This window comes from Pipistrellus kuhlii, unplaced genomic scaffold (genome assembly GCF_014108245.1).
Source record: "Pipistrellus kuhlii isolate mPipKuh1 unplaced genomic scaffold, mPipKuh1.p scaffold_m20_p_2, whole genome shotgun sequence".
In the NCBI taxonomy this organism is placed as follows: Eukaryota; Metazoa; Chordata; class Mammalia; order Chiroptera; family Vespertilionidae; genus Pipistrellus; species Pipistrellus kuhlii.
Window position 1 is genome coordinate 162,709,276 of NW_023425515.1, and position 21,867 is coordinate 162,731,142.

A 21,867-nucleotide genomic window follows, 5' to 3' on the forward strand; every position below is an offset into this window, starting at 1 on the left:
TATTACATCTCATCTGCCCAAAAGCTTATGAAAGTGGAAGGCAAGAATCATGAACAGAGCAGGTGTTTTCTTTGAAGGCTTGTCCAGCAGGCACCTGTACAATACCAAACTCATACCGGGAACTTCCAAACTCTCCCTTGGATTTAAGAAAAAGTGCCACGAGAAACAAAAGTACTCAGGAGAGAAGTTGTTAAGGAAGTGGTACTTGAGGTGGCTGTAGATACGTGCTTTATGTGGCCAGACTTTCTGTGTGTTCATTTTCTATCAGTTTGATCCCTGTGTCCACACAGGGGCAGGGCTCAGAGGAGAGGAGAGAAGGGAACACACACGCTCTGAGAGACTGCAAACTCGGCCCTAAACTTACCATTCCTCTTTGGACTACCTGTGTGATCTTGGACAAGTCACTTTCGAGCAATTTAAAGACAAAAACTATGTTTCCTGCTTCTACATTTCTAGTAAAGAACCCGGTGCATTATGTACTCTCTATTAATGCCTATTGAATAAATCAGACCAGAGAATGTTTGGTCATTATTGAACATTGAAAAATACAGAGCAAGCCTTTATTAACATTTTAGAAGTTAAGTGGCAAGATTTGTGTTTATTCTATTTTATATTGAAAAATACATGTCCTATAAGTTCTACCTGGGCCTAAACTTTTTGAAAGGGTCATCATGGCTTGGTCCCTACATTCTTTTTTCTTTTTCTTTTTGGTCATAAAGGGTTCCTACATTCTTTCTCTAAATACTATCCCCTCACAGACCTTATGCTCCAGCCAATTAGAGCCATTTGCTATTCCCTAAATATGCCTGATGCTTTTCTCACCAAACCTTGCTTTTGTTGTTTCCCCTACTGGACTGTCCTTCATCCTCTGTTGAAAATTTATATATCCTCAAGGCTCAGATACTACTTCATCCACAAAACCAAGCCGAAGTGACAGAGCCTAAATTAAACTCTTTCTCCTGTTCCTTGTGTCAGAGAAGTAATCGTAAGTGGTATCTTCTCCCACTCAGTGGGCCAGGGGCTCCTGGAACAACGGGCGCTATGTACATTCATCGTGGCCTCTGCCTCACTGCCCTAAATGTGGTCAATTCACATTTGCTGCACTAATGCCTCTGTTTCACCTTAGGATCCTCCGACAAGGTGGCTGCCAAGGTCTGCTGGCAGATTCAAGGTCAGTGTTTGACTGCAGTGTAGGCACTGGCAATGTCCTCTGCTTCACCAGCACTCCTGTACTTTGACCAGCAAGGCAACCCATTTCTGGAGGATCTCATTCAAAGGTCAGCTACAGGTTCACACGGAGTTACCCGTCTGTTATGCCTCTCAGGTTATTGTGCAACTTGTCTCTCAGGTTGAATTCTGAGGGCCTATGATGAGGTCTCACTGGCTATCTCTATCCCCAGAGACCAGTCCATTGCTGGAAAAAAGTGTGAATTCAATAGATATCTGCTGGAAGATGACCTACTGAGTGACTGAGTGGAGGCTCCCCACTCCTTGCTAGACCCTCCACCAAGTCAAAGGAAGGGAGTGGAGAGGAGCTGTGTCCTTAGGCCTCTCTCCCCAGCCTCACCCCTAAAACAGGCCGAACCTGCCACTATTAGCAGGTCCCCCAGCTCTGGGCTCTCTCTGGCCCTTGCCTTAGCCAGTCCTGCAGCACAGACATGGGGAATGACAGTCAGCTTGCATCAGTAGCCCTTTCAGAAGGGACAGATTTTCCCCTAAACTGCTGTTGGAATTGGCTAATTAGAAGGCTTTAAAAAATCTTAATACTCTAAACAGAGAAAACTGGTTCTGAATTATTAAGCAACATTTTCAATGCATTTGAATAACCTTAAGTGACTTAGCTGCCACCTGATCCTAAGCTCTGGCTCAGATAAATAAATGTGAAATATTGTCAAAGCCCCGGCTTATAGGAGCCTCCAGCTACAGTAAATAAAGCTTAAGTCTCCATAAACTGCCTGGGGCAGAGACATTTTCATATAAAAGGAGTAGGAGAAGACGATATTAAATAAAGCCAGAAGGACCAGGAAGCCAATGGTTTTGTTCCAGCGTTCAGAAGAGAGTTGTCAGTAGGGCAAGGATTTTCTCTATTCAGGTCATTTAATCATAGAATCACATAGTATCGGAGCTGAGGGAGGATTCAGAAAGCACTCACTTTAATCTCTTCATATTTCAGAAGAGGAAAATAAGACCCAGGAAAGTATGTACCCTGCATGAAATAACACAACAAATGGCTGGAAGAATAAAAATTCTTCCCCAGGGTGCCTGGCTCTCACCGTAGTCCCCTTCCCACCAGGACACATCCCTCTGAGAATGCCCACTGGAGACATCAACATGAGACTGATAACGGTTTGTTAAAAATTTTAGCCAGCCAGGAGACTTCCAGAGCTCAGATTCCAGATGCCATGGCCCCTACCTGCTCTGGACTTTGTGGTTTTCTTCTCATGACTACAGGACTGGGGGAGGGGGAGAAAATGGGCGAGGAAGGGAAATACCAGGAATAAGTGAGGGTGAATGTTACTATACAATGTGGTCCCCCCTCTTGCCTGTCCTCAGGTCATGAGGATACCATGAGCTTCTGCCTGGTGAGATGAAAATACAAAAACAAAACAAAACAAAACAAAACAAAAATACAAAAACAAAAACAGTGAATGCATGAATAGGTAGGAATGTTCCCCCCCCCCTCATTTATTTACTAAACAAGTATTTCCTTAATGTTTACTATGATATCAGAAACTGTGTCAGACATTCGATACAACAGTGAACAGGCAATATTTCTGGCCTCAAGGAATGTAGATTCCAGGGCTGGATGCAGACAGGAAATCGACCCACTGCAATTCAGAAAAGTAAAGGACTACAATAGAGAGCATGAGGAAGGGAAACACCTACCTCAGTCCTACGGTCTCTACGTTCCTCTTTTCCTTTGTGTCTCATTTTAATGTGTACAAGTCTTTCCTACATCTATTTTACTGACGTACACTTTCACAAACAATGAACCAATATTATTGCTTACTATGTGGCAGGCTCTGTATTCAGGTGAATTAGATATGATCCACAATAATTTGGATTTGATGTTACAATTCATTTGTTTACAAAATGTATATCTTACCTTCATTTTGTGACTATTTGTAAATTTGGGCCATTTCTAGTTCTGGCGTCATTTGATTTTCCTTGATCAGGTTACTTTCCTTATCTGCATCTTGGATTGTTAAATCTATAAAACAGGGGTCTTTTCTAGTTCTCACAGTCTAATATCCATGCATGAGGAAGGCCTGTTCACACAAGGCTCTCACATATAGCCAACGAGAGGAAGGAAAGTGAAGTAAATTTGGAAATGCCAAAAGAATCTTCACGTTTGGGATTCAAGAGTAGACATTAAACCTAAAGCCTGAGGTCCAGGTTCTGGGGGAAGAGCAGGTGTGGTGTGGGTGAAGTGGGCTGGGGCTGGGGCATGCTGCTGCATGTGCTAATGCACTCTGGAACTCCACTGGCTTTGAAAATTACAAGGGGTGTGAAGAAAAGGTTAATCTGCACATATACAATTGTTTGTATTTACAGTGGGGTTATTATACAGACTTAAATTTAAGTGAGCAAAGCTAGTCTGCAGAAGCACCTGGCATATTGAGCACAGAACTAATGATTTTTTATTTATGGCTGAATGGAGGCAGATGGGATTGTACATGCAGCCTTCAAAAGTTTATTTGATTTCTGATATAGCATTCTGAATGGTACAGTGCTTTATAAACACCTTATAAAATTAAGTTCTGAAGCAAAATAAGTAGGTTTATAAAGACTTAAACACATCAACAAACCTATCCATAATGGGTCACATCTTATATTCAGCATGGTATGGGGAAAGCTCCTATGTTTTGGGAATCAAATACTGTTACTGATATTTATTGTGCAACCTCTCAATGTAAGCTCTCCTAAGCTTCTGTGTCCTCAACTATAAAGTGGGGATAATACCTATTTCCAGAGAACTAATATACTTGATTATGCATATAATAGGCACAAAAATAAATGGCTGTATTCATTGTCATCAATCTCTATCACACCAAGTTCTTTGTAAATAAGGTAGAAAGGGGCAGAAGATAATTTTATTAACTCTGAATTCCATGCAGCTTCCATGAAATGGCTCTAATCACCTCAAATACACTTTAAAACTCCTTTATGTATTCCTTTGATGTGGTCAGGAGCATACAATAATGGGTTTTCTTACATAATACCACCTTTCTCTCAATACCTCTGTAGCAAGAGCTAGGAAATGGCAGAGTTGAGATTCAGTCTAGACTCCAGAACCCACTCATTTAACCACTAGCCTACACTGTCGCTCCATTACTTATCTCCTTCAAATCCGCCCCAGTCACTTCCAGGGGCATTTTCTGGTGATGGCCACTCTCACACTTTAAATCTCCTTATCCTCTGTTAGAAAGCACCACCTAGACTTCCTCCTGGCATCTCAGGCTCAACAAACCCTCAAGTGAATCTATCTCCTCATCTGTCTTCCTTAATTTCTGCACATGAACTACGATCTCTCTAGTCATTCAGGTTGGGATCTCTAAGTCACCCTTAACAACTCCTTGTTCCTGATATAGCTAAAAAATCACCAAATCCCATGGATTCTTCCTCCTGATTCGGTTGCCTTCTTTTTAACCCCATCATCGCCATCTTAGTTTAGATGCTCACAATCACCTTCTTGTCTACTGCAATAGTCCTATTTGGTATCCCTTTGCTAGGGTCTTCCTACTCTAATCCTTCCTAATGAAAATAATCAGTAAGTTTGAGGCAGTAGGGAAAAGGCAAAAATGTGGAATCAAAAGACTTAGGTGGAGCCACTGCTCTGAAACTTATTTATTAGCTAAGTCAATTTGCATTAGCTATTTGGCAGTTCTAAGCATAAATTTCTCTTACTACAAGGGTTAATACCCACCTTAACTACTAGATCAGATTTCCACCAGAATTGGTTTTGTGAGGGCGAGAACCTTGTCTAGCCTAGTCACTACTGTACCCCAATGCCTTGCGCACAACAGGTGCTCAAATAATATTTGCTGGATTAGTGCAATGATTTTTTTCCATTGGTGTGCTGTAAAAGAATTTCTTTTCCTTTAGATTGAAAAATAAAACAGTGATAACAGCCAACACAATAGCCAGCCAGTGTGAACGAATCAAAATTACACCTATTTTTTGTCAGACCAGCAAAAATATATTTTTGTGTGTGTACTGCAGAATTTTAGTAATTAGTTTATGTGTGCCATGAGATGAAAAAGGTTGAAAATTACTGTCTTAATGCATAGAAAGTTCTTCAGTTATTTTTTCAATTCCTATCTCACTTCCCTCCATGTCTGACTTCACATCCTAAATTCCAGTGTAGCAAACTGTGTGCAATTTCCCAGACATACATTGGCTTATATTCCTATGGTTTTATTTATACTTCTGCTTGACAAATGGCCATTCCTTTAAATATGACTACCTCTATATATAAAAGCCTAAGTGACTGGCCAATAGCTATAATGCACAATGACCACCAGAGGGCAGACACTGCACAATGACCACCGGGGGAAGATGCTCAATGCAGGAGCTGCCAAGCTGTGGTGACTTGGCAGCTACAGTTTTCAGGTAACACACCCAGAACCAGAGTGGAAGGAGCCCAATTCTGGGGTGCATCTGAGATCCACCCTCTCGCAATCCAGGACCCCTTAGGGGATGTCGGAGAGCTGGGTTATGACCCGATCCCCACAGGCCAGGACAAGGGGCCCCATAGGTGCACGAATCCTTGCACTGGGCCTCTAGTAGTATAATATCAAACCTTGAAAATGACACAGGTATGATACTGTTTACTAGATTATAGGCCTTAATTCACATTTCATCAATTTTTATGTGTATTCAGTTGAGTCTAGGTCTGTGAATATTTCTTTGTGATTTTATTTTGTTCAGATTTGTGTAACCACCACCACAATCAAGACACAGAATAAAACCCTAAAATGTAGAGTCACACCCACTCCTTACACCTGCACCATCTTTATAATTATGTCAATTAAAGAATATTATGTAAATGTAATCATACAGTGAGCAACCTTTTGAGATTGCCTTTTCTCACTTAGCATAATGCCCTTGAGATCCCAAGTTGTTTCATGTGTTGAGTTCATTCCTTTTTATTGCCGAGTAGTTTTTTACTATTCCTTTAAAAAAATAGTTCAAACTCTGTTTCTTCTGTGAAGCTTTACTGGTTTCCAAGTTGCTAAAAAACTTTTAATATTTCTAGTTGAAAACCACCCTGAACCTTTTTGTTTTCAGGCATGTAAGGCACACTGTTTGATATCCTTACTTGAAAGCTAGTAGTTTCTAAACAGTTAATATTTGATTTCTTTGTCCTATTAAAACAAAACAAAACAAAACAGGAGAGGAAGGAGGAAGTGGGGATGGGGAGAGAAATAATCACTATTGCCATCATACCAGTTACAATTATTAAATTCTTACTATGCTAAATGTTGTATGTATTAAACATTTCACATTCATTCTTTCATTTAATGTTCACAAGCCTTTGAAGTAGGTATTGTTACTTTCATTTTACCGAGAGATTAAGTAATTTCTCTAAGATCACTCTATGAAGAGCTGATTCAGAATTCAAAGTCAGGTCCATTGGATTCCATAGCCTATGTTTGCTATTGTTTCAGGCTACAATGCCTACGAAATGTGATCGAAAGAGCAGGTAGTATTATATTAAATAAATCATTCTTACAGTGTTGATTTATATTTGCTTAAGACAAGCAAGGAAAAATAAATACCAACAATTTCCCCTTTATTTTAAGTAGCCAGTCTAAGAAAGCATTCTCCCTCTGTGAGGAAAAGTGGCTGTGGTCTCAAGGACAACTGCAGAAAATCTGAGCAGAACAAAGCAGATTCGGAGCAAATTTACATAGAAGATGTTGGCACTTTAGAAACTAAGAAATGACCATATCCAGGGATTGTGTTTCCCTCAGGATTTCTTGAAAGTCTCCTTTGAGAATACAAGGTTAATGGGTGCTTATTAATATTTTTCTGAAGGTACATTTACCTTTCATTACAGAACTCAGTTATGTTATGAGCCAGGGTGAGAGGCAAAATCAAATGCTTAGAAGTTCCCCAGTTTACAGAGTTCCATTTACATTTCCAGTAGTAAATCCCAGAAGTGAATCTGAGATGTGAATATCTTAAAAAATAAAACTATATGTGTCAAAATAGTATGCCTAACAGCCATTCTCTTGAAAGGCTTGCTTGTTGGTCCTTGGCTGGCATTTGTGAACTTGGGTTTGGAGGGCGGGGAGGGGTTCTACCTTTCCCAGAACTGGTAAGAGTGGCTCATTAAGCCTAAACTGATTTTCACTTAATAACATTTCATGTCATTTCATGTCTTTTTTTGTTTTTGTTTTTAAAGTATTTATAGTTTCTGCTTAACAATTGCTTTCCTTCTGGAATTCTGGAATTTTGGTATGTGCCAGTCAAAGGGTACCTACATGATCAGCTTCAAATAAAAATCTTGGGTACTGAGTCCCTAAAAAGCTTCCTTGCTTGGCAATATTTCACATGTATTGTCTCAAGTCATTGCTGGGGGAATTAAGCTCATCCGGTGTGATTCCACTGGGAGAGGACTCTTGGAAGCTTGTGGCTGGTTTCCCCTGGTCTTTACCTCATGTGCCTTTTCTCCGTGCTAATTTTGTGTTGTATCCTTTTGCTGTAATAAATCATAGCTGTGAGTATTATTATATGTCAAATACTGTAAGTTTTGCTAGGGAATCACCAAACCTAACTGGCAACCTTTCGGTGCTTAGGACACCGCTCAACCAACCGAGTCACACTGGCCAGAGCATGACTCAAACTTTTAACTATGCGTTTGTGTTTCAACCTAATCACCATCTCTCTGTGCAAGGCTTCATTTCCTTTGTAATGCCTTCCCTTGTCACTGCAGACTGAAATTACCTATTCTTCTGAGTACAATTTGGAATGCGTTTATTTCAGATGTGTGTTTTAACCAGAATGTGAACTCTTCAAGGTCAGTAACAATTTCTTTTATTTCTTTACCATTAGTGTCTGGTATGGAGGCTGGCAGAGTGGTTACTCAGCAAATACCTTGCTATATATAAAAGAACAAATACATGAATGAAATGTAAATTAAACTATTTATATATTCTAGCAAATAAAATATCCTTGTATTATCAGTGAAGTAAAATGTCATCCGCAGTAGCTTCTAGATACAGACTATAAGTTCTACAAGGGTAAGAACCATGTATTTTCAGCACCGTGTTCCCCATATTGAGGTTAGTGCTTAGTGTAATAAAGGCAGATATATACCATAAGTTTGTAAGGCTTTCCTCCACTTCATTTAAACAACCCTTAATGAGGGTCTACTCTTTGAAAACCCTGCCAAAAGCTTATTTATACGAACTCTCCTGAGAGGGAGAAAGAAAACACCTACGTGTTAGTTTCCTTAGCTTGGGAAAAAATAAATACCAGTACATTCAGTTCTTTATTTTAGAATACACCTAAAATGCTGAGTATCACATTTCTGAGTATATGTTTTTCTACTTGGCTTCATAGCTATACTAGTAGATATAAAGGAAGAATGTTTTTGAGACAAAAACAGGGGCTGTGTAATTACATGGGTCACAAGGTGCACAGGTCACAGATCCGAAGCATCCTGCCATCACCACCCTCCTTTCCCATTTACCTGCATTTTATACACAAAGATCTCACTTTCCATGCAGGTGGGGCGTCTCTGAGTGACACAGATACGAATAGAGGAAAGAAAAAAACCAAGAGAAGGCAGGGAGGGAAAGAATTGTGGGTTAGAAAAACGAGGAGCAAAGAGTGGAATGAAGAAGAGTATAAAAAGGGTAAAACAGGATTGGAAAGAAGAAGGGGATGGGTGGGAAAGGAGTTGGTTGGGGGATACTGAAAAACCCACACTGAATGTCCCCGGACCACTGTGTGTCTAGAGGGCAACTGGGGGGCAGCAGGGGCTTCTTACTCTGGCTCCTAGGCATGGTGAGTAGTGGGGTCAGGGCCATTCCTCAGTGTTTAGGACTCAGCTGCTTCACTACCAACTCCCTTATAATGCCTGGGGAAGGCAGATAGGCCACTGATGTTCACATGGCTCTAACATATCCAAGAGGCAGAGCTCAATGACCAAACTCTGGAAGTGAATGCTACACTTCTCTTGGTAACAGTTATTAGCAAAATGGAGAAATTAACAAAAACAAACAAACAGCTCAATGTTCCCAGCATCCTGACCATCAGATTTTCTAGGGAAGGCCCATGTCTGCCATAGGCTATGCTGCTGGTTGTTCCCCAGTGCTCGGTTTAGTAAGTAGTTGGACAGCTGGGAAATCTTAGCATAAAGTGTTGTTCTGGTTGGGGGTGGAGGTACAGAAGAGCATTTAGCAAGTCCTTTGGTGAGAAGCCAGGCTCTGCTTTATGGAGAAAAGGCTGAAGACACAATAAGACTCCTAGAGCTAAGTCTTATGTTATTTGTTATTAAAGAGGTGAGTCTTAAGATGTGCTTTTTAACAGTCTTTAGTTTGGTGGTAATTTAAGATGACTTTTACAAATTAGATCCTAATCCTTGCAGACACAGATGGCTGTTACAGAATAGCCTTGCAAAAACACTAGTCATTTGACTTGAGATAGCATTCAGAGAAGGATGAAGGGCCATTAACTCTCACCCCACCCCTGGCTCTAGGAGGTCTAATGAGTCCTGGGTGGGCTTTATGGGTTTAGGTCTGGGTCTGGAATCTGGGTGGGCCTAGGGCATCTCTTCTTATTTGAAACAACCTCTCTAGTTTACCCTGGAATCAGAGCTTTCAGATCAGACCTGAGGTCATTAACATTCAACCACAGTAACTGAATGTTTGTGGGTGAGGCACCAATGGGAATAGATATGAAGATGATATGGACAGTCTCTCTAAATAATTACAGAAAAACAGGACAAGTACTACGAGAGAGAATGTACAAACAGCAATGAGTACATAGGGAAGAGCTTGGGAGAAGGGGAGGGCTTCCCAGAGAGGATGACATTTCAGCTGCACATTAAAAAAATGAGTTCCAACAGGCCAGCAAAAGCAGGAAGGGTGGATATCCAAGAAAGAAGGAACAGAAGCACGAGAGTCTCTTGTGTCTTTAGTGAATACTGAGCAATCTCTCATCTCCTCGTAATGGAAGTAAGTAATGAGAGGCAGGGTTAAAGTTGGGAGAGGTAGGTATGAACCAGATTGTGAAGAATTTTTGAAAACATTCTAAGGTGTCTATACTTATCTAGGGCAGTAGGGAGCTACCAAATTTAAGTGAGAAAGGGAATGATCAGAGTGGGATTAAAAAAAAAAAAACCCACTGGGTAGTGGGTAATTTCCGGTTGACCAAAAACCATAAAATAGACCCATGCTGTATACTGGGAAGCTCTTGATTTCTCCTATAAGAAGAAAAATTTGCTTAGACTTTTTCTCTGGGTAACTGGGGCAAACTTAATCTAAACTGCCCTTAGGATGAGGATGGAGGTTGCCCTTGGGATGGACGTAGAAATGGGGTCAGGTGGGAAAGGAATAATGGGAGATGAGACGAATAAAATCAGTGTAAAACAATGTATGCATGATTAAGATCTAAATCAAGAGTAAAGTTTCTCTAAGACTATGTGATTGATCCTCTATTGACACTTAACAGTCTGCCCTAAAGAGACCTCATTCTTGGTCTGTAGAGTTCAAGGCAAGCAGGTAGCAGCCCAACAATCCTCTACATTTCACTTCACAGTTCCCCTACTTCCCACAGTCCACATTTTTACCCTGTGGGAAGATGTCATTAACACTGATCATAATAAACACAGATCCTTTTAAGAGACTGCTTCCCTTACCCTATCCCCAATAGTCAATTTTAAAAATTAATTTGAAAGGAAGTTTAACTTTAGGAGTCAGAAGGTCCTTGGACTCCATCTTTTCTAGCACTTCCATTTTACAGATGAGACCCAGAAGAGGAGAAAAATAACTAAGGGCTGGGATCTTAAAGTTCTCATCATGAGAAAAAGTTTTGTAACTGTATGGCGATGGATGGTAATTAGACTTGTTGTGGTGATCATTTTGCAATGTACACCAATATCGAATCATTATGTTGTACACCGTAACTAATATAAAGTTATATGTCAATTGTACCTCAATTAAAAAACAAAACAAAGGTTTAATTTAACTCCTAAGTTTTGTTAAGTTCTCCAAGGTGAGATGTAAAACTTGAGGCTAATTTTGAATTCCTTAACAGCAGTTCTTTTCCAAGCTTCACACATTTAGATTTTAACTACACTGACAGAATTTAAGGTATTTGGACATGTGGTTCACACAGCATTTGCACACATCTGTTCCCTTGGGCATGTTTGTGCAGGTACAATCTTACCTAATAACAGACAAACATGTAAACTGACCATATCTTTGCTACGCCCATGGCCAATCAGAGTGAGTATGCAAATTAACAAAACAAAAAAAAGATGGTGGTTAATTTGCATACATAAGCGTCCAGATCCTGTGTCCCAGGAACATCCTTCACCCAGGTTACTGTGAGGAAAGGCCACCTGGGCCCAGAGCAGCCTGGGAAGGGCCTGAGCCAGGGGGCTTCTGGGCAGGGCCAAGCCTGCAATCAGAACGAGGGGGCAGGAATGAAGGCTGCAATCGCAGGGAGCTGGGGTCCCCTGCCCAAGGCCAAAAGCCTCAGCCAGAAGTTTTAGGTCTGGGCAGGCCTAGACAGGGGTGGAGCTTGTGATCACAGGGAGCCTGGAGTTCCCTGCCCAAGGCCGAAAGCATTTAGCAGAGGCCTGGATGGGGCAGAGCCAGCGATCAGAGGGAGTTGGAGGGTCCCTGCCCAGGCCTAAAGCTTCGGCCCAGCCCACGATTGGTGTGAACTATAGAGGAAACACCTTTTCTGATTGCACATTGGCTAAGCTTCCTGCATGCCACTGGTAATATTCTTAATTTTCCACAAAACTTCTGGAGAAAAAAAATGAAGGTCTGCTGCTCGAGGGCTAAGAAATGCCATATCCTGCCCTAGCAGGTTTGACTCAGGGGATAATGCCTTGGCCTGCCGACAGCAGGGTCTGGGTTTGATTCTGATCAAGCATGTACCTAGGTTCAGGCTTCTCCCTGGCTGGGGCCCAGATCAGGGCTCATGCAGGAGGCAACCAATCAAAGTGTTCCTCTCACTTTGATGCTTCTCTCTGTCTTTCCCTTTCTCTTCCACATCCTCTAAAAGTCAACGGAAACATATCCTCAGGTGAGGATAAAAAACAAAGAAAGAAATGCTTTAGCATAGAATAAGGACTCTTTCAGAGGTAGTTTATCTTAGTAGAGAGCTGAATAGAACCATCAAGTGACTCTTTTGTTGGAATTATAATATTACATCTCTAAAATTATAGTTAGCTTTTTGTTGGCAGCCAAAACACATTATTTATGTCCTAGTGTCCCAGTGCATGGACTCATGCATATTGAAGGGAAATAAATTAGAAGAAATATTTTAATATCACTATTCGCATCTTGCTAATGAAAAGAAGATAGGATTCTACTGAATCTCCTATCTACCTACTCCAGGACTTCTGTGAGGATCAAATGGGATGAGGCACGGAAAACGCTTCACAGACATTTGGTTAAACTGTAAAATGTTTGCACCTGGCTATAAAGCAAGTTGGTTCTTGGGCTGAAGAAACTCTAAGGAGACTAGTAGCTAGGGAGAGGAAGCTGGGCATAGCTACGTGATGTCATTACCTGGCACCCACAGTGACTGTTTCTGGGCTGGGTGCCAAATTTTGTGCCATGGGGTCTTGGCAGCATTGGCTGTGATTTGGTGGGGTGGGGAGTGGCTCTCAGGTGGTGGTAGGGCCTATGTCCCACTTGGGGGAAGCCGAGTGTTGGTATGTCAGTACCAGGTCCGTGGTGCCATTTATTTTTAAATGGCCAGTGCCTCTCGCGTCAGCTCCTGTGTTGAGCGCCTGCCCCCGGTGGTCAGTGTGTGTGATAGCTACCGGTCAGACGAAAAGACACTTAGGTAGTCAGCTTAATTCAACTATAATCTCTGCTAAAGCATGATATTTTCATTCCAAATGAGCAAATGATTTTCTAAACTTAATGCGTAAATCTCTCTACATTTCTATAATATTTCTCCAGGTTCATTTTTGTCTATTGTTTTAATATTTCAAGGTTTTATTGAATCTTCTGTTCCATAATCCAAAAATCTGACAGTCTTCATTTAAGTTGCTAGTAAGCACAGTGAGTAATAAAGGGTTATATATAAAACTTCTTGGTTCCCTCCAGGAAGAGGGCAGTCTCTTAGTCAACACTTCGTGGTCACCACTGTTTAATCAGCAATAAATTCACCTAACTGTAGATTTATCTCTCTACTTTGCCTCAGAATACTATCAGAGACTATTAAGAATATTGCTGAAATGCAGATACACAGGTGAATATAGGTTACTCTCCTTGCCTTCCCAGGCTAATAAGAACTATCAAATCACAAAATACTCTTGTTCTAACAAGACTTGTTCTCAGTAAACCTATATAATCATTGACCTTGATCTAACTCTGTTAGACTGTTAAGCACACAATTTTCAGATCTGTTCTGAGGTTTAGAAAGATGAGATCTGAGGAAAGCCTGTATGAATGCTGGAACAGGGGAAATAGCTAGGAAAAAAATGCCACACCAGTACCTAAATTCTAGCGTAGGCTATTGGGCATATGTCTGCTGCCCTGAGAGACCATACCTTCCCCAAAGGTTGTACCATTGGACTTTCCCTGGACTACTTTATCCAGCCCTAATGATGGTACATCTCCCATCTGGACACACTTTTCAAGAAAGGCATAGGAACTTACGTCTCTCCTAGGAAAGGTACTCAGTAACTTGAACTCATTCCATGGAAATCCTTTGGAAGTTACAAAATCAAAGACAATCTGGAGCTTATTGCTGGCCAGAAAACGCCTCTCGAGGAACTCTCCGCTGGGGGTGCGAATCCGCAGTTTGCTCACAGGCTCAGCATCTTCTTTTGGCTCTGGAGGCAGGGCCTGCTCTAAGGAGAGCCGAATGGCCTAAGGAGAGCAAGAACCAGGTGTTAAACTATGTAATGGGTGAGACTGTGAGGAGTGGGGGAGAGATTAGAAAAAAAGCTGCTGCTTTCTAGAAACTCATAAAAAAGCTATTTCCCACTTATTAACCAAGCCTAACGCTTGAATAACAAACTCATGTGTTTTTCACTTTCTTAATATTAGCCCAGCGATTTTCAAACTTTTTCATCTCACAGCACACATCAACTACTAAAATTCTGTGGCACACCAATAAGTATATTTTTTACTGATCTCTCTCTCTCTCTCACACACACACACACACATACACACACACACACAAAAGGTATAATTTTGATTGGTTTAAAAAAAATATATACACACACACACACACACACACACACACACACACACACACACACACATATATATATATATATATATATATATATATATATATATATAATTACCTAACTTTTTGCTCCAAAGTGACTTTTCAAAAAATATATTATTATTGATTTTAGAGAAAAGAGGGAGAGCGAGAGAGAAACATCAATGATTAGAGAGAATCACTGATCAGCTGTCTCCTGCATGCCCCTGTATTATCCCAAGGGGCAATTAATTAAAATAAATTCCAACTTGTTTTATTATTTTTTAATCCTTACCCAAGGATATTTTTTCCATTAATTTTAAGAGGAAGTGGAAGAGAAGGAGTGAGGGAGAGGGAGAGGGAGAGGGAGAGGGAGAGGGAGAGGGAGAGAGAGAGAGAGAGAGAGAGAGAGAGAAACATCAATGTGAGAGAGACACATTGCCTCCTGTATGCACCCGGACCTGGTTGGAGAGAACCTACAACCCAGGTATGTGCCCTTGACCTGGAATCAAACTTGTGAGCCTTGAGTATGTGTGCCAACGCTCCAACCACTGAACCACACTGGCCAGGGTGACACAAATTATTAACCTGTTAACGGAGCAGGACGTATAAATACATCAAACGTAAACAATATTGGGTATGGGTAGGACATATGTATACGTCCTTGAAATATATGTTGCGCCCTGAAACAGGCGGGACGTATATTTCCGAACAACAAAGGTATTAGTCATCCATACATGTCTTGACATGAATTTAAGACACGGAGGGAATCAGTATAATTTCGCTAGTGAGAGTGGTGGATGTGTTCAATAAGAATTGTTTTGGAGTTAACACATGACTTACTGAATAAAGGGTATAGGATTTACTTAGATAATTTCTATACGTCAATTCATTTGGCTGAACTCTTGTGTCAAAACAATCCAGACATTGTTGGAACAATGAGGATAAACAAAGTCCGAATCCCCAGTGAAATAAAAACAAAAAAATTATAGAAAAATGAACATATAGTAAGATTCAAAGACAAACTTATGGTTTTAAAATGGAAGGATAAAAAAGACGTATTGATGCTCAGTTCTATTAATAATGACGAAAAGACAATGATTGAAAAGAGAGGAAGAAGGCAAGAAAAACTGAATGTTGTCCTGGATTATAACAAGAATATGGGCGGCGTAGATTTGGGAGATGGAGTTATGGTGGCTTACACAGCTGCACGTAATAGGGTAAAAAAATTTTATAAAAAAAATTTTTTTCTACGATTAATTGCTATATGCTGCTTCAATGCATACATTATATACAAAAAAGATAAAGGTCATTTGGACCGATTACACTTTTTGATAGAGTGTGTAGAGAAATTGGTAGATAACAACATAGTGAAAACCCACCCAAAGAAATCAACAAGCAGTTCTAAACCATCACGCTTAGTTGAAAGGCATTTTCCAGAATAAATGAAAAGCGATATAGGAAAAACTAAATCCAGGAAATGCCGAGTTTGCTACAAAAAAGGTGTTAGGAAAGAATCTACATACTGGCGTCCGGATTGTAAGGTAGCACTATGTATCAACAATTGTTTTAAAATATATCACACAGAAGTTGAGTTTTGAATTTTTACACCTATATTTTAATTTTTTTAAACTCAATATTTCTATTTTATTTGTGTGCTTTTGTTTATTGTTCTGTAATTGTTAACTTTTTTATATTTTTTATTGTGTATCGAAATAAAAAAAATATATTTTTTGTAATCTTTATAATTGTTTGTAAAATTTATAATTTTTTAATTTGATGTTCCCATTTTTTTGTTTGTATTCTTTTCTATTTGTTTGTAATTTCGTATTTTCCTTTGTGCTTTATATATAAATAAATGAAAAAATATATATTTCATAGTCTTTTCATTTATTTTCAGTATAAATAAAAAAAAATAATAATATGAAATTACATCCACTGGGCGTGATGTACTGACACATCCTAGTGAAAGAGCATGTGCCCGTTGTAAGTTGCATAATTGAAAAGGGAACTCCCCGGTTAACAGGTTAAAGTGATAAATAACTTCATAGAAAAAAAAGGTAATTTAATTTTTTCCTTTTTTTCTCCCTTTTTACTGAAGGGTTAGGGTATTTGAGATTGAGGAAAGAGATATTACACAACCCAGTTGCTTCCTTTCTAGGATAAAAATTAAGGTTATTAATAGCATTTACAAAACACACCTACACACAACTATTCACATTTAAAATATATACATTTCCTATATAGAAATGACTTAAAAGTTTGTAGAATATTGGATAAATTAACATTAAAATGGAATGGGCCCTAGCCAGGTGGATCAGTTAGTTGAGTATTGTCCCATACACCAAAAGATTGCAAGTTCAATTCCATTCAGGGCACACACCTAGGTTGCAGGTTCCATTCCCAGTCAGTGTGCAAATGTGAGGCAACTGACCCCCTGGTGGTCAGTGCACATCATAGCCGGTCCACCATTTGGTCAATTTGCATATTAGGGTTTTATTATATAGGATTGGTGTCTTGAGTCAACAATGAGTTTCAGCTGAATAGTTTCAAGTATTAAACTATTCTAGTAATGCTGTCATATATTAATAACCCAGTGAATATATGATGCTATGTATATCAAAATTAAATTCTATTGTAGTTATATGGTCTTTGTTTTTTAAAAAAAGATTTTTTTATTGAATTTTAGAGAAAGGGAGGGGGAAAGAGAGAGAAACATCTATGTGAGATCCATACATCAGTCAGCTGCCTCCTGCATGTTCCAGCGCCTGGGCATGCACTCTGACTAGGAATTGAACTGGCAACCTCCTGATGCACGGAATAATGCCCAGCTAACTGAGCCACATCGGCCAGGGCTAGATTACATTTCTTATGTCTTCATTTCTGAGTATCAGCTTTTCCATGTAAAAACTGAGAGAGTAGGACTTTTTAACTAGTGCAACCCCACGCAACCATTGACTGAAGTCCAAGATCGGTTCATATTTTCAACTTATAGCAGGTTTCCTTGCTTTCTTACAGACCTAAAATGCAGATAAAAATTATACTTGATGAGCAAACCAAATTGAAGTTGAACAGTGATGTTTACTAAGGCTGCTATTTGAGTATAGATGTCTTTTTTGTTTTTGTTAATCCTCACCCAAGGCTATCTTTTCCATTGATTTCTTTTCCTTCCTTCCTTCCTTCCTTCCTTCCTTCCTTCCTTCCTTCCTTCCTTCCAGTCCATGGGCCAATGCTCAACCACTGAGCCAAACTGGCTACGGAAGTGTCCTTTATATCACTGTTTTTCAACAATGTTTACTTACATGAGGCTTTTAGCCAGTAGATTTCAAACTGAGCTACTGATCTAGTTTTTTTTTTCTTTCTTGCCAATAAAACTTGAGTATTTAGATCAATATTGCTGACTTTTATCTAATATCTCTTCATTGTTTCCCACACTGAATCCATGGTGTGGGATATCTGAGGTCAGTTTTCATTCTGGGGAAAAGCCTTGGAGACTAGATACACTGAGGAGCAGACAATGCCTGTACAATGAATGGGGTAATGAGCTACTGTTTTGCTTTTTTCCCCCCTGAAATAAAATTGGTTGGGTTCAGGTAATAATGTAGCATCTGTTGTTATATTGTGCATGGAAATGTCAAAAGAGAAAGCAAGCAGACAGGTGGATTAAGGGAGAACAGGAGGAGAAACCAGGAAATATCACATTAAGTTCTGATTTAAAGTAGGGAACAATGATTTGAGGTTTGATGCTAGGCACTTATTGTGTGCTGGCTATGTGTGACTTCCCAATGAGCTCCAGTTTTTCTCACTTGTAGAGAAATCTCTAGCCTTGTAAGCTTGTTTTAATGGTCAATGAGTAAGCAATATAAAGCAGCTAGCAGAACACTTGAGATACAGATGATACTCAGCAAAGTATTTTCTACCTTCCATAACTGAGAAGGGAGACTGGGGTTTGTCAGGCATAGTGACCTGTACATATATGATAGGCACTCAATAAGTCTTTAAACACGAGTAAACGTTGATTTCCAAACAGTAAAATATTACACATATTTGAATACTGGGCTCAAATATCACTTCTTCTGATATGTTGTCTGATTCTCAAAGCTGTAACTGATTTTTACTTTGTGCTTAAACTCCTTAAGTATTTCGCTTTTACTTCTCATGTTATTTTGCCCATTTTTCTTGACTTCCTATTACTTGTATACATTTTGCATCTTCTCTACAAGATGTAATCTCTTCTGGCAGGCAGAAAATGTTTTATATTCCTTGTTTATCTTTCAGTGCTCAGCACAGTTCTTGTTTTGTTTTTTAATTTTTTAAATATATTTTATTGATTTTTTACAGAGAGGAAGGGAGAGAGACAGAGAGCCAGAAACGTCGATGAGAGAGAAACATCTAACAGCCGCCTCCTGCTGCACATCCCCTACCGGGGATGTGCCCGCAGCCAACGAACATGCCCTTGACCAGAATCGAACCTGGGACCTTTCAGTCTACCACTGAGGCAAACTGGTTTCGGCATCAGCACAGTTCTTGTTAAGAAAACATTAGCTGAGTAAGTAGGAGGTGACATTCTCTGAGAATGATGACTAGTGGAGTTTTCCTCAGTTCTAGTTAGGGCTCTCCAGGCTTCCTCTTTACATAAGTGAATCTTGCTATTAATCTCATGTCTACAAAAAAGTTATTTTCTGTGAAGCCGCCATAGAAAGTCATTTAACACCCTTCTCTTTGTTTTCACTACACTAAGGCAGACCTCTATAATAAACTTTACATGTGGTATTGTAATTCTATTTTTGCAAGACTATGAACTCCTGGATGGGAGGACCCTGGTGTCGTCATTGCAGGCCAGGCTGAGGGGACCGCCCCCTCCCGTGCAAGAATTTCATGCACCGGACCTCTAGTTAAAATACAAAGATTAAAGACAAAGAAAGAATCTTAAAATCAGCAAGAGAAAAGCAGTTAGCTACCTGCAAGGGAGCACCCATACAACTGTCAGCTGATTTATCAACAGAAACTTTACAGGTCAGAGAGAGTGGTAAGACATACTCAAAGTGATGAATAGAAAGGACCTACAGATTACTCTACCCGGCAAAGCTATCATTTAGAATTGAAGGTTAGATAAAGAGCTTCACAGACAAGAAAAAGCTAAAGGAGTTCAATCATCACCAAACCAATATTAGATGAAATGTTGAAGGGAAGAGGAGGAGGAGGAGGAGAAGAAAAAAATATGAACAATAAAATGGCAATAAATACATATTTATCAACAAGTGAATCTAAAAATGAAAATAAACAAATAAAAAATCTAATAAACAAAGTAAACTGATGAATAAAATATCTCAGAGGGAAGGAGGAGCGGGGGCAGGAAGGGATTAACCAAGAGATCTTACATGCATAAATGCATTATCTATGGACACAGACAACAATAGAGTGGTGAAGGTCGGGGACAGGGTGGGAACTGGATGGAGGGGAGCAAAGGGGAATAAAAACGGGACATCTGTAATACTCTCAACAATAAAGATTAAAAAAAAAAAAAAAGCTAAAAAAAGAAAAGGCTGACAATAGAATCTCTGTATTTTTTGGGTGAGATAATATCCAGAAAGAATGGGAGTATTTGTCAGGCAAGAAGAAGGGAAAGGAATAGAAACCTATGAATCTAGTCTAAGATCAAGTTTTTGAAGAGTTCTATACAACAGATTAGGAAAAGATAAGATTGTCCATACTAAAAAGAGTCTGGGCTTTTAGTATGGACAAAAGTTCATAGTGGAAAGAAGTTCTAAGAACCATTAACAGTATCAAATGCAGAGGACACAAACCTAGCTTTTGAATAACATTTTCAAACTGTGCCATACCTCACGTTCCTCTTCTTGTTCTTTTCGAATCTGCTCCAAACGAGACTGTTCTGCCATCTCTCTCTCATGAGCTTCCCTCTGTTGATAAAAGAGAAAGGGAGCCAGCACTCAATAAACACTTTTAAAAAAATTTTAAAAATAAAAGGAAAGGAAAGAAAGAAAAGAAAAGAGCTAAGTCCCTGCATGACCAGAGGTGCACTGTAGTAATAGAAGTATTTCTCTCTGGAATTAGAATAAAAATGAAAGCAACAACAAAGCATCTCTCTCTGTTCATGTTGGGTTCCTATTCAAATACCTAGGTAGCTCTGAGTAATGTCACATTCATTAAAACTGTTGTCTCATCTTCCTTTCTAGTCTTTTTGGCTATGTTTCCTTTACCCAAATATCAGGCTTTATTCATGTCAGCCTCTACCACGTACCCTTTGGTACAAATATTACTTTTTCTCTCCCAACCCTCCTCATCCAGTTCACATATACAGCCTCTTCTATTCATCCCTCCCCAGTCCATTCTCACTTCTTGGCTTTTCAGAAAAGCTAAAAAACAAAACAAAACAACAACAACAAAAAAAAACACCAACAACCTTTCTATTGAACTTCGTTCACTGAATTCTCATAGAACTTAGTGCTTTCCTTATGACATTTAGAATCCTTGCCTAAGTGTTATATTGTAGATATCTGTGCTCTTTACTTAATCTATTCTTTGCCACGTTTTTGAGGGCAGAAACTGTGACTCATTCATTTTACCTTCCTTCGATGCCCAGTGCAAAAGCAGGTACTCAAAAACCATTAAATAAATCAGTGAGTGGTGCTCAGCTCTGACTGCACATTAGAATCACCTGAAAGCTTTTTAAAAATTGTTAGGTTGTACCCTAGACTCACTAAAAATAAAATAAAACAAATAATATGCCCATTTTGTTTTTATTTTTATGATTTTCAACAAACTTTATCTTGTCAAAATGAACCATACCATACTTCAAGGACCAGGGGATAAAATTATGTCCTTTCTGTTAATTGAATCTAGCTTTCTCCATTGCAAACCCAACATTTTTGGGGGGATCAAAGTGATAAAAGGGCTGGCACTTAAGTAATGAAAAAAATATTTAGGTTTGAGTTCTTTATCCCAGAAGTCCATTGACCAAACCTACTTTTGCTCTGTCAGCCTCGAGTGAAAGGCGATAGGCCTCATCTTGCTCTCTCTTCACATTTTCTCTTGCTTCACGTTCATCCTTAAAAGAAAGAAAAAGATTTAAATGTATTTTACCATATTACATTTTTAAAAGAAAAAAAATGGCAATCTCATTGTTTTACTCATGTGTGAATTTATTATAAGTAAACAAGACACTTTTAAGATGCATAAAATATAAATAAGCAAACAATAAGATGAGTAGCATGGTATAGAGTGAAAATAAGAATGTTTGAAGACTAGCTCTCTACCATTAACAAACTGTGTGGGACCTTGGACAAGTTATTTAACCTTTCTAGGTCTTAGTTTTACCAACTATAAAATAAAAATAATATTTGTCCCATAGGGTTATTGTGAAAATTAAATGCAATAATATATAAACTGTCTAGTAAAGCACCTGACAGTTCATTTTTACAATGATTA

At 39.3% G+C, this 21,867-nt stretch overlaps 1 protein-coding gene across 9 annotated transcripts in view; it reads right to left on the reverse strand.

Moving 5' to 3' along the window:
- Positions 1-21,867, reverse strand: part of FAF1 (Fas associated factor 1) — a 294,589-nt gene that overhangs the window by 10,743 nt on the left and 261,979 nt on the right. For 6 of the 9 annotated variants that reach the window (XM_045584584.1, XM_045584585.1, XM_045584588.1 and 3 more), the window contains 4 exons: positions 21,407-21,487; positions 20,262-20,339; positions 13,863-14,075; positions 6,134-9,361 (listed from right to left, as the gene is read on the reverse strand). In XM_045584584.1, coding sequence (XP_045440540.1) covers positions 9,221-9,361; positions 13,863-14,075; positions 20,262-20,339; positions 21,407-21,487 — 513 coding nt within the window. In that variant the 3' untranslated portion in view covers positions 6,134-9,220. Of the gene's footprint in view, positions 1-6,133; positions 9,362-13,862; positions 14,076-20,261; positions 20,340-21,406; positions 21,488-21,867 lie in introns of those variants that run through there. The other 3 variants (XM_036447942.2, XM_036447941.2, XM_036447943.2) reach the window with 2 other exon arrangements.